We start from the raw sequence: 13,333 nt of genomic DNA, 5'->3' as shown, positions 1-13,333 counted from the left end.
TTTTTCAACAAGTTGGTAATCTGTTTTGCATGACTACACATTTTAATAACAAGATATATTTTTCTTTCTTAAAGGGATGGGACAATTGGGAAAAGATGGTAGACTTGTATTGACAGGGAGAAAACAAAAAAACAAAAGGTTTTTTTTGTGTTGTTTTTTTTTAGGGGGGGGGGGGGAAGAGATAATTAGGCTTTTAAATGACTTGCCCAGTATCACACAGCTTGGGAGTGTCTAAAGGCTGAATTTGAATTCAGATCCTCCTGACTCCAGGGCTGGCAGTCTATCAACTATGCCAAGCAGCTGCCCACATAATTTAATTAAAAACAATATTTGTTAGAGAAACATGCTGCAGTCTTTCACCCATTTACCTATTTCTCTCCTACTTTTAATTGCGTTTACATAAAAACTTAGAATTTTAAAACCATTCATTTTCTGGGATCTTCTCTAATCTCTTACTTGGTAAAGAATATTTCTCCTATTGACTGATCTAATACTTCTAAGTTATACTTTGTTCTTACAAAGAGATGGGAGCTTCTAGTGCATACTAATGATTAGGCTATTCTTTTTGGCAGGGGAGGGTTTCTGCATATAGCAGTTTCATTGCACTTATGAAATCATTTAAACTTTTTTCAAACTCTTGCTTCATCTCTTCCAAAACTAGCCATTGAATTTATGCCCAAGACATATTATTATTATTTTTTTGGGGGGGAGGGGGAGAGGACTTTGCTTCTAGATGTTTTGGAGATATTCTTTTTTTGGATTTGAGCATCCCTGCCACCATAAAAGAACTGGCAAATTTATTGATGGTCAGATTACTATTATTATTTTTTGCTTACTCATTTTTCCTTACTTTCTGATCTAATTTTTGTTATGGCCAAGCTCTGAGAACTCTAGAGGCAATATTTGGGCTATACTTGTTTCTGTTTTGTGTCCTCTTGGGTCCTGTTTTTAGGATCTCAGGCACAGTCCAAGCTAGGGTCAACATACACAGCAAAGCTAAAAAATCCACAGCAAAGCTAAAAAATCCACAGCCAAGTCTAAGTCCTTCCCTCCTGCAAAATTCTTATCTTGGATTGAGGTCTGGCCAGAACAACCCCAAGTTTGCCCCTCTGGGAGACTATGAATGGACTTAAACCACTGTGAGCCAGAGTGAAGGCTACACAGATTCAATATGATAAAACTGCAGGCTTCCTTCTGTGAAGGTTTGGTCATTTTTACTGGATATTTCAGTGTGGGCTGTGATTCTGCTCAGCTCTTAAAACCAAACAACACACATAAGCAGCAAGCTGCATCTTGCTTATACCTTGACAAACAATCTGTCTAATCCTTCCCTTCTTCCCCTCCCTTGGCACCTCTTCCTTCTCCTCACACAATGTCAGCCAAGCCCTGTTTCAACTTCCCATGAATCCTGCAAGGTACATCTCTGGCTAGACTTTGCAACCAGTGGCTACAAACATCTGTGTTTCTATGTTAACTTGTGCTGAAAAAAATGACTCACTGGTTTTTTCTTGACTTCCCCATCAGAACTTTAAGTCTGGCACTTTTTCTAAACTGGCAGAATGGTTGCGGAAGACAGTTAATTTATAGTTCTTCCTGATAACTACTTTGCTTTGCTGGTTGGTCTCTAGGTTTTGTAGAGGAATTGAAGCTGCACCCAGAACTGAAAAGAAGAGAGCAAGTTGCGTTTCATTTGACATATTACAACGTAGTTTTAAAAATTCCAAGCTGTTCCCCAACACATATTTAGGGGTCCCTGGAACCCCTTTTTATGTACTCTATTAAAATCAAATATCACTAAGGGTCCTATGAGGTCAGAACAACTTTCCCCTACTGTGTTGTTTCCCTTTCTTATAAATTAAACTGTTAAACATGAAGCCATGAGATGAAACAGCTTATACTACTTATTTCAAAGGGTTCAAAAATACTACAAAAATGTGAATTGTTGTTTTACCCCAATCTTTATTTTATAACAAGTTATCTGTACCCAGAGCAAGTTTAAAGATAAACACATGTCAAGATATATTGTAAAATTAATTGAAATTAAATTAAATCATTGTAAAAATTAAATATGCTTTGTTTTAAAGTTCAGACTTCAGCATACTATTATGCTGCTAGAAGAACTGTAGATTGATCTAAATATTCTAGAAAGCACTTTAAAATTATACTTAAAAATGACCAATTCCCTTTGACCCAGAGAGTATAATGCTAGACATATAATCCAAGGAGGTCACCAATATAAAGGCCCCATATACACAAAAATATTTATCTAAACTTTTTTTGTAGTAATATATAACTGGAAACAAAATAGATGCCTATAAACTGGAGAATGGGTAACCACAAAATAGATACCTAAGCAACTGGGAAATGGGTAACCAATTATGGTATTTGAAGGAATAGAATATGAATTATTATAAAGTAAGATTTGAAGAATATGAAAACTTCAAGGAAGCATGAAAGGGCTTAAATTAACTAATTCAGAGCGAGAGGGAGCCAGAAAAACATAAAGTATAACACTGTAAAACAAGGGAAAAAAAAAGTGGACACAGCATAATTAATATGATCAATGTGAACCTCAAAGATAAGAAAATCTCCCTCTCCCTTATTGAGAAGAGGAGCTACATGAAAGTGGAAAAATTAATTTATATGAGATTCAGTTTACAGATTCTGATTATTGGTGCCAAACTCTTATTCTTTTTTAGGAGGCATACTGAAGGAATGTACTTTGGAAATTAAGATCAACTTTAAAATTAGCAATAAAATTTTTAAAACTAAAAATATTTTTAAATTTAGAGAGCAATTAGTAAAATCCTATATTCCTCTCTCTACTCAGTAGTAAGGAAGATCAATTAATGCATAGGAAAAATTTTATTATAAACCATCTATCAGATTCCAATAAAATCCATTTGTATTTTCCTCTCTGAGGTATAAGCTTTGTTTTCCTGGATGGGTTTATGTTAGGATTACTAGGTGAGAACTCAGGTTGTCTGGACAGTAACAAGGTGAGAATTCAGGTTGTCTGGACAATTACAAGGTGAGAACTCAGGTTGACTTGATAGTTCTCTGGCTCAGATTCTAAGAGGAGCAAGCTCATTGGTTGGAGTACTTCTTCCCAGAAGCCCTTGCATTATCCCATGCCCATTCTCTGGGAGGATAAAAGAGGACAGCACTCCAGAAAGAGGAGAAGTATCTGCACTACATCAGGCTTGACGCGGCTCTCTGCAGGAAGAGAAGTCACTTCTCTGGACGACAGTTAATGGCAACTGTCTGGAGACAACGGTTCTCTATAGGAAGAAGAATCTGTGCGAGAGATTTGAGTTGACACAGCAGATCTCCCCCCAGAGAACGATCAACAGCATCTGGAGACAACAGCACGTTACAGGTTTAGAATAACTTGCTCTATTACTATATGAAATCCCACTTTTTTCCCCTCGCATCCTTAACTACCTCAAGCCAAAATCTTGTTCTTCCATTATGCCTTCTGGAATTCTAGTCTCTCAAATTTTCCTTCTGGTGTTCTTTTCATTTTATGAAATTCAGAGATGCGGATTTTCTCAGATCTCATTTGATTCCTGTCCACTCTTATTACCAGTTGTACTTTCATACTCACTTTCTAGACAATCTGAGAGAATCTAAACATTCCTTCCTCCCCCAACTCTCTCCTCTCTCAATAAGCCTTACTTTTCAGGTTCTATCCAAATTTACCACCCAAAAGCCAATCTCCAATTGAGAAATGGTCAAAGGATATGAACAGACAATTCTCAGATGAAGAAGTTGAAACTATTTCTAGTCATATGAAAAGATGCTCCAAGTCATTATTAGTCAGAGAAACACAAATTAAATCAACCACTACATACCTGTCAGACTGGCTAGAATGACAGGGAAAGATAATGCAGAATGTTGGAGGGGATGTGGGAAAACAGGGACACTGATACATTGTTGGTGGAATTATGAATACATCCAGCCATTCTGGAGAGCAATTTGGAACTATACTCAAAGTTATCAAACTGTGCATACCCTTTGATCCAACAGCGTTGCTGCTGGGTTTGTATCCCAAAGAGATCTTAAAGGAGGGAAAGGGACCTGTATGTGCAAGAATGTGTGTGGCAGCCCTCTTTGTGGTGGCCAAAAACTGGAAACTAAGTGGATACCCATCAATTGGAGATTGGCTGAATAAATTGTGGCATATTAATATTATGGAATATTATTGTTGTATAAGAAATGACCAACAGGATGATTTCAGAAAGGCCTGGAGATATTTACATGAAATGATGCTGAATGAAATGAGCAGGACCAGGAAATCGTTGTATACTTCAACAACAACAATATATGATGATCAATTCTGTGACCATTTTCAACAATGAAATGAACCAAACAGTTCCAATAGAGCAGTAATGAACTGAACCAGCTACACCCAGTGAAAGAACTCTGGGAAATGACTATGAACCACTACAGAATTCCCAATCCCTCTAATTTTGTCTGCCTGCATTTTAGATTTCCTTCACAGGCTAATTGTACACTGTTTCAAAGTCCAATTCTTTTTGTACAGCAAAACAACTATTTGGACATGTATACATATATTGTATTTAATTTATACTCTAACACATTTAACTTGTATTGGTCGACTTGCCATCTGGGGGGGGGGGGGTGAGGAGGGGAAAAATTGGAACAAAAGGTTTGGCAATTGTCAATGTTGTAAAATTACCCATGCATATATCTGGTAAATAAAAACTATTAAAAAAAAAAAAATTTACCACCCAATCCAAACTCTAATAGCAGTTTATCTACTCTAAAATGGAGTTCTTTTTTCAAGTTCAGCAGATGGCTATTCACCCCTCTACTTTAATTTTTGCCCTTATATTACAGGAGAATATCAATATACATGTTGATTAATAAATAGTTGCTCGAACACCTAACCTCCCAGTTCCCAAATCTTTTCATAATCTACTCCTTCACTACACCTAAGCAGGTCCTCCTGACCCCATTCCAACTATTGTTTCCCCTCCACTACCCTCAGATAGTCTGGTGAAACCTATGGATCCCTTCTTAGAATAATTTTTTTTTAAAAATTGCAGGGAAGCTCGAGCGTGTGGCTGGAACCCCAGAAACTTTCACCTCCTGGACTGTTTGTGGAGTTGAAGTCTGATTCTGGGATGACTGAGTGAACCTCGGCTCATTAGGACATCAGGCTGGGCTATGCTTTTGAGACTCAGCTCTGGGAAAGAAGGAACCAGCCATCTGATGAGTGCAGAGCCAGTGGGACAGGGACCCTTGCTGGAAGAGAGTTTTCTTGATTTGAGGTTACAGGTCAGAGGGGACACCTAAAGCGAAAGTTGAGGCACCATCCTTCCCCCATCCCCACACTCATGATTAAAGGTGCTTATACTAACTCTTACTTAAGAGAAAAAAAAAAAAAAAATCGAACCAGCAAAGAAGGAATCCCACCATAGAAACTTACTATGGGAACAGGGAAGACCAGGGATTCATTTTCAGAGGACATTGGGGGGGGGAGGGGAGAAGAAAGCTTCTACCCCAAAGAGTAATGAATGGTTCCCAGTCTAGAGAGTTTATAGAAAAACTCAAAAAAGAATTTTAAAATCAAATGAGAGACTTTGAGGAAAACAGATCAAGAAGAGAAAATAAGAATATTTGAACTGCCTTAAAATTGTGACCAAAAAAAGAACCTTGACACAGTAATTCAAGAAAGAATCCAAGAAAATTGTCCTGGAGTGATAGAACATGAGGAGAAAGTAGAAACAGAAAAAATCTACCACTTCAATGAGATCCTTTGTGGAAAACACATAGGACTTTATGCCAACTTTCAAAAGTCCTAGATCAAAGAGAAAATTTTGCAAGAAACAAGAAAAAAAACATTTCAAACAAATATACTGGCACTACAGGACTTAGCAACAACTATAATAAAAGATCACAATCTTATGATATTAGAATCATATCTATTGACAAAAAAAAAGAACTAGGCCTGGTGCCAAAAATATCATGTCCAGAAAAACCATGTATAACACTGAACAAAAAAAAAGGACATTCAACAAAATTGCAGATTTTTCAGGACTTTCTATCAACCAAACCTGAACTTAATAGAAACTTTAACATGTAAATATCAATTTCAAGGAACTCAATATGGACAAACTATTTATGGTTTTTTAATATAGGAAATATATACCACATGTTTAAAATTGACATTTACAATAGGGTAGTTCAAAAGAAAGATTGGGGCAGAATTAAGGTAAAAATAGTAACTAACCATGTTATATAAATGAGGTGCAGAGGAAGACTAAAACAAAGGCATTATAGGGGGGAGGATTCTTAGTTCTGAAAACCTACTCAAATTAAATAGGCAATACTACATATGTACCATGAAAGGACATAGCACTCTCAAAAATCTATAGAAGAAAGAAATATATATAATAGAATATAATGTAGAAATATAAAGAAATAAGGGGGGGAATGATGGGTAGACAGGAAGCAAGGGGTGTGGGAAGAGGTAAGTAATAAGTTAAGGAGCAAAATTAAAGCAAGGAATCAGCAGGGATAGGGAAAGATGTGTGTGTAGGTGAGGGGATGGGCTTTGTATGTTGTGTGTATATACATATCTACATATTTATACATAAATCCTTTCTTAACTATAGCCTGATTTGGGGGGGGGGAGAATAAAGTAAAAACATGGACAGCAGAGAACAAAAGAATAATTTACAAGGAAGTAAAAAAATATGAACAAAAAAAAAAATTGCAGGAAATTCTAATTTTAGTTAGAAGTTAGTGACAATAAAGATATAGTTCTTTTTCTGATCCAAGTTCAAGGACCTCTGAAATTTATTTATGGGCCTCATATTAAGAATCTCTGAGATACAGAGAGGCCTGGAGAGATTTGCATGAACTGATGCTAAATGAAATGAGCAGAACCAGGAGATCATTGTACATGGCAACAAGATATGATGATCGATTCTGATTCATGTGGCCCTGTTCCACAATGAGATGATTCAAACCCGTTCCAATTGTTCAGTGATGAAGAGAGCCATCTACACCCAAAGAGGACGTGAGAATAAAGTGTGGACCAGACACAGCATCTATACTCTTTCTGTTATTGTTTGCTTGCATTTTTGTCTTCCTTCTCAGGCTTTTTTTTTTCTTTCTAGATTCGATTTTTCAGATCTACAGCAAGATAACTGTATAAATATGTATACAAATATTGGATTTAACATATAATTTAACATATTTTAACATATATTGGACTACCTGCCATCTAGGGGAGGGAGTGGGGAAGAAAGTTTCTGTGGGAACAGAAAGTTTTACAAAGGTCAATATTGAAAAAATTGCCCATGCATGTTTTGTAAATAAAGATATATATTTTTTTAAATCTCTGAAATATAGTCTTAGGCAACACCTGCTCTTTCTTCCCTTCCCAATCACAATCTTATAGCCATATAGCCAGCCATGTCAAATTCCTAAGCTTCTTTGCCTTGTCAAAGATTTATATTTTGCCAAACCCAATTCCCCTTCTTCTGTGTGGATAAAGAGAGCTGAAATAAATTATATAACTATGTCTATTAAAAATTTGTAATCTAATCTAATCATATCATAATCTTATCATAAAAAAGGATATCAATCTCCTTGCACTTCTTAGCATATTCTTTCCTTTCAAATCTCTCACATCTCACCTATGGACTTTTATCTCACTCTTTACTGAAAAAAATACTAACACCATTCACTATTAGGTCTCTTCTCCTTCTCTTCTCTATACCTCAAAACCCCTTAATATCATTCACCATTCTCCCCTTAATTCCCATTTCCTTAAGAGGTGACCATTTTTTGACCAGCAGGATGAATTCAGAAAGGCTTGGAGAGACTTGCATGAACTAATGATGAGTGAAATGAGCAGAACCAGAAGATCACTATACACTTCAACAACAATACTGTATGAAGATGTATTCTGATGGAAGTGGAAATCTTCAACATAAAGAAGATCCAACTCACTTCCAGCTGATCAATGATGGACAGAAACAACTACACCCAGAGAAGGAACACTGGGAATTGAATGTAAAATATTTGCACTACTGTCTATCTACCCAGGTTACTTATACCTTCGGAATCCAATATTTAAAGTGCAACAAGAAAATTGGATTTACACACATATATTGTATCTAGGTTATACTGTAACACATGTAAAATGTATGGGATTGCCTGTCATCTAGGGGACGGAGTAAAGGGAAGGAGGGGAAAATTTGGAAAAATGAATACAAGGGATAATGTTATAAAAAAATTACTCATGCATATATATTGTCAAAAAAATGTATAATTATAAAATTAAAAAAAAAAGAGGTGACCATTTTCTCTTCTTTAATGTCTGATCCAAAATCCTATCTTCTCTAGCTAGTTCCAGCTCCATTACTATTTCTATGATTCAATCTCTCCCTTTCTACTAGTTTCTTCCTTGCTACCTACAAATAGGCTCAAGTTTCTCCTATGCTAAAAAAAAAAAAACAACTCACTAGACTTTTTCATCACCTCAAGTTATTGCCCCAACTCTCTTCCTCTTCACAGGTCAAACTCTTGGGGGGGGAGGGGAATATTACCTATTACTTTCTGCCACCATTTCCTCTCTCCTTACTTTTCCAATCCTTTGAAATCTAGCTTCCTTCCCAACTACATTATTATACAGAAATGGCTTTCTTCAAAGTTATCAATAATCTCTTAATTTCAAAAGCTAATGACCTTTTCTCAGATTTCATCCTAGGACCCCAAGCAGCAGTAGGATAATCCTTTTCTCCAAGATAGTCTCTTTTGTTTCATAATCTGTTCTCTCTAGTTTCTCTTATCAGCCTGATTGCTTCTTTGTAAGTCTCCACTCCAAATTCATCATTCTCTACACTCCTTAACCATCCTGGGACTAAATCGCTTCTCTCTCAACTCTCTCATTTGGTAACCTCATCAGTTCCAATGGATCTAAATGTCATTTCTATGTAGTTAATTCCCACATGGTATGTATCCATTTCTCATCTCTCTCCTGAGTTTCACATTTCCCTCTGCCTATTTGATATTTCCAATGGAGAAGCTCAAAGGTATATGAAAAACACTTCTAGACAGAGTTCCATCTTTACTGCTGCAAACCTACTTGAAGTTCTATACTTCCTTTGGGTCCAAAACCATGGCATTATCCTGAATTTTCAATCTCTCATACTCTACACAATCAATCAGTTAACAATTCTTGTGTCTACCTCCAAGGCATCTCTTGTGGCCCTTATACATAGGCACAGCTCTAGTTTTCGTATACTCACCACACAAGGTCCCAACCATTCTTATCATACATCAAATTTAATAAAGATCAAAATAATATCAACCCCTGGATGAATCTGCCCAGAGACGGAAGTAGAGAACATTTTTTATCTAAGAGAATTTTGGGTTTCAAATGGTTTCAAAATCAACTAGAGTCCACCAGAGAACCAGTCACTGGGAACCACTTATTAATCAGCTACTATGTGTCAGGCATTGTATTTTGTCACTGAGATACAAAGACAAAAATGACAGTTCCTGCCTTCCAATGATTAAGAGAAAAAAAAAGTTCACAGACAAGATAAATAAAATAAAATAAAATAAAAATAAATAAAATAAAATAAAAAGTTCACAGACAAGATAAATAAAGTTGGCAAAGAAGAAAGGAATAACAAATGGGGAAATCAGGAAAGCCTTCTGGAAGAAAGTAACATTTCAGTAAAAACTTCTAATAATATAGTGTGAAAGTTTTTCTCTAGCTATTATTACCACCACCCCAATCCACCATTCTCAAGACTGAAGGCAATTTCCCCCAGTTGGGAGTACTGGTCTTAAAAGTCTGAATATACATACAAGGGAAAGCTAGACACAATAGGACAGCAAGGTAGCATAGTAAATGTAGCACCAGACCTAAGAAACAAAGATTCATCTTCCTGAGTTCCAATATAGTTTCATAAAGGTAATAGCTGTATTATCCAAGGCAAGTCACTTAACCCTATTTTGTCTCAGTCTTCTCATCATAAAATGAACTGGAGAAAGAAATGATGAACTACCTCAAGAAAACCCAAAAAGGGTTACAAAGAATCAGATATAACAACAATATGCCAAGGGAAAAGGAGAAATGTTATCCTGTGGAATGAAGAATGGGTTATAAGGCAAAGAAAACAAAGGGTTTTGGTGAAGAGTACTAAAACAAGACTTTATGCCTTTTCTGCAGTACTTCTATAGCTGAGCATTACTGATATGGGACTAGCCTTAGTCCCATATATCATGAATGATCATGAGAAGCTTCACACTCTCTAAACATAACAAAAATTACCTGTTCAACCTATAATATATTTTTTGTTCTGGAACATGTTCTACCTGGACTCAATTCTGTAATCCCCTCATTTGGTTTCCTGAATCCATGAGAAATGATCACAAGATGAACAGTCTTTTCTTAGCTCTAAGAATGTTATGTGGTATCCATTAAGCAAAGTTATCAGTTGGTGCTTTCTCTAAAACTCTAAGGCTAAAGAATACTTTGACTAAAAAAAATTATTTAACTGCTTCTTTGACAGAAAACATCCTTTATTATCATCATCCGTTATCATTATTATGATTTACTGGATGATAAAAATAATCTGAAATGAAGGAAAAGTTAGGATAGAGTCAAAAAAGCTTCCTATAGGGGGCAGAGCTTGAGCTAATAAGCCTGGAGGTGAACTAAGGATTCTAAGAGACAGAAAAGGAATAGATTTCAAGCACAAGTGACATGTGCAAGCCAGGTAGGTAGGGAGAGTGGGAGGATCAATCCAACAAAGACTATGTGAAGGAAAGTAATGAATATACCCTAACAATTCAATATCAGAACTGGGAACAGAAATGAAGACTGAGAATAGGCTACCATTCTCCCATGGAAATGGAACTTATTCACAGTGAATGTTGGCTATTAGTGAGAAAGAGAGGGTTTTGAGGTCATTGGAAAATCCACTCTTCCTAGAAGATGCTTCACAACTGTATCAAAGCTGCAAAGTATCTGTTTATATAAAGGAAGGGTACAGAGTCATTTCTTTTTTTCTTAAATCTTTTAATCAATGTTTCTTCTATCAAAATTTGTTTCACCTTTTAAAAGGTGATGTTCTAGTATCTAGAACAGTAGATTATGGCTCAGAAGCAAAATTGACAAAGCACAATTTCAAAACTGGCTTCTCCCACAAAAGTATATGACTGCTAATCCAATGACTGGGAGCCTTCACGCCATCACTAACATTAAAAGAACAAAGGATCTGCTGGAAGGGACTAGAACACCACTTTGTTTAATAAAGAATAAAATCCTCAAATGTAAGAAATAGAGACAAAATACAAAGTCAAGGTTTTCATTCCCTGCTTTCCTAACTGCTCCTTACTTCATAGAGGTATATACCTTTCTCTTCTCTGTGAAGTGTGATTTGAGAGTTATGTTCAATCAACTAGGAATTGTATATAGATTTGATTTTTAGCCAAGGCCTGCTATGACTCATCAAACAACAGCTTATATTAATAATTTCTTAAGAGTTTAATAACTTCCCACATTTCAATAGGAATCAAAGTTCCCCTTTTAATGTATTAATTACTCATTCGGACTCAAGGAAAGTTACAAACTTTTCATGTGATGCTAAACTAAGATAATGATGTTGTCAACAGCCTAATTAATCAATAAGCTTTTTTGATGCCACAAAAATTGTTCACTTTTCCATTTTCCCATTCCTAAAAAAGGTTCCTTGTCTCTAACCTATTTCCAATCATGATTTCTCTATTCTTGCCCTTATTCAAAATGCCCCCAGAAGAATGCCTCAGTTCACATTGTGGCAAAATGATACAAGTTCTGGTTAGGAACTTCTTCACCCATCCATCAGGAAATTTGTCTTTTTACTGACTATAAAAAAAAGTTCTATAACCTATCCACGAGGTCCTTATGCTAAGGTGCCTCAGACCCCGCTTATTGGCAGTTGCTAGCCTTATTTAAAAATGGAATAATAGAAACATCTCCAAGATATCCTGGGACTCATCAATTTAACCAAGAATTCCAAGTAGGGAGAAGGAAAGTAGCAAGGAAGAGAACATTTCCCCATACACCTTGTTTGCTGGCTGTGACACCACATTAAAAGCTCTCCCTTGGTTCAAAATACTCCCTAAAAGTTTTTTCTGGGCCAAGATTTAACTACCTTCTGCTTGCAGTCTGATCTGAGTCTCTTGGTCCTCCTCTTTCCAAGGAGTTGGCAAGGCACTGTTTGGTCTGGTCCAAAACTTTTCCCCATTATAAGGCACCCTACCGTATCAGCCCATTCCATCGACATCTAAACCGTTCTGGCCTCTTGCTTGCAAACTCAAAGTCAAAGTCATTAAGTTCTCCTTTCTCCCAGCTAGCTCCAGGACTCGGAAGGTGCTATCCCACCTTCCCCACCTCCCCGGCGAGCTCGCTAGCTCCCCACCCCCACCGTGCCAGGCTTACCAGCTCGCACCGCCCCTCTTGTTTTTACATATGCATCCTCCCCCTCCAAAAACCACCTCCCCTCCCCCAGTGCCACACCCCCTTTATTCAATTTCTCCGGGGGGGGAGAAAATCTTCCCCTTCGGCTACCGCAGCTCCCCACCCCCACCCTGCATCCCCCATAGGGGGCTCTCGGCCCTTTCCCGGGATACCTGGTTGGAGGAGCAGCCGGGGCTGGGGCTGGGGCCTGGGTCGGCACTCCAGTCGGTCGCCGGCGCGGCCCTCCATTCAGCTTTATCTCTCGGGGCAGCGGGGCGACCCCGGAGCTGGAGCGGGGGCTGGGGACGTGAGGGCCGGGGCCCGAGCCAGCAGCAGGGTCAGGACTCGGGCGGGCTTCTTCGCTTCCGGGCCGCATCTCCGTGAGCTGAGGAGGCCGCGGAGGCTCCAGCCCGCCCAGCCCCCTCAATGCCTGAAGCCCCTGCTCCAGCCCAGCGCCGCTTCCATCCGCAGCAATGGCGGCGGCCTTGTTGTTGCTGCACAGCGCGGGGCTCTTAGGGAAGAAGCTGAAGAGGGTGCTCTGTCGCGACATGGCAGCGGCGGGGACAGAACCCCGTCCACCCCACTCTCTCTCTAGGTCGGTCGGGCCAGACGAGTGACCCACCGCGGCCAACCGCCGACCGCGCTCTGGCTGGCGGGAAACGTGAGGAGGGGGTGGGAACGGGGAGGGCGCGGTGGGGGAGGGGAAGGGCGGGAAGAGAGGGAGGCGGAGTCGGATTCCTCCGGGGCGGGGGGGGGTGGGAAACCCATAGTCCAACCAATCAGAGAGAGCGGATTAGAGCCCAGGCTCGCTCCGCCTCGCCAAAGAGATGGAAAAGC

At 38.5% G+C, this 13,333-nt stretch overlaps 1 protein-coding gene across 1 annotated transcript in view; it reads right to left on the bottom strand.

Annotated features, from left to right (window-relative positions):
- The window catches only part of MSH6 (mutS homolog 6), a 29,804-nt gene extending 16,604 nt beyond the window's left edge, over positions 1–13,200 (bottom strand). Inside the window, exon 1 of the mRNA XM_074286779.1 lies at positions 12,670–13,200. Within this exon, the coding sequence (XP_074142880.1) occupies positions 12,670–13,046 (377 nt within the window). The 5' untranslated portion in view covers positions 13,047–13,200. The remainder of the gene's footprint in view (positions 1–12,669) is intronic.
- Between the last annotated feature and the right edge of the window lie 133 nt (positions 13,201–13,333).

Source organism: Sminthopsis crassicaudata, chromosome 2 (assembly GCF_048593235.1).
Source record: "Sminthopsis crassicaudata isolate SCR6 chromosome 2, ASM4859323v1, whole genome shotgun sequence".
Lineage (NCBI taxonomy): Eukaryota > Metazoa > Chordata > Mammalia > Dasyuromorphia > Dasyuridae > Sminthopsis > Sminthopsis crassicaudata.
Note: the sequence above shows the minus strand (reverse complement) of the source record. Positions and strands in the feature narration are given on the sequence as shown.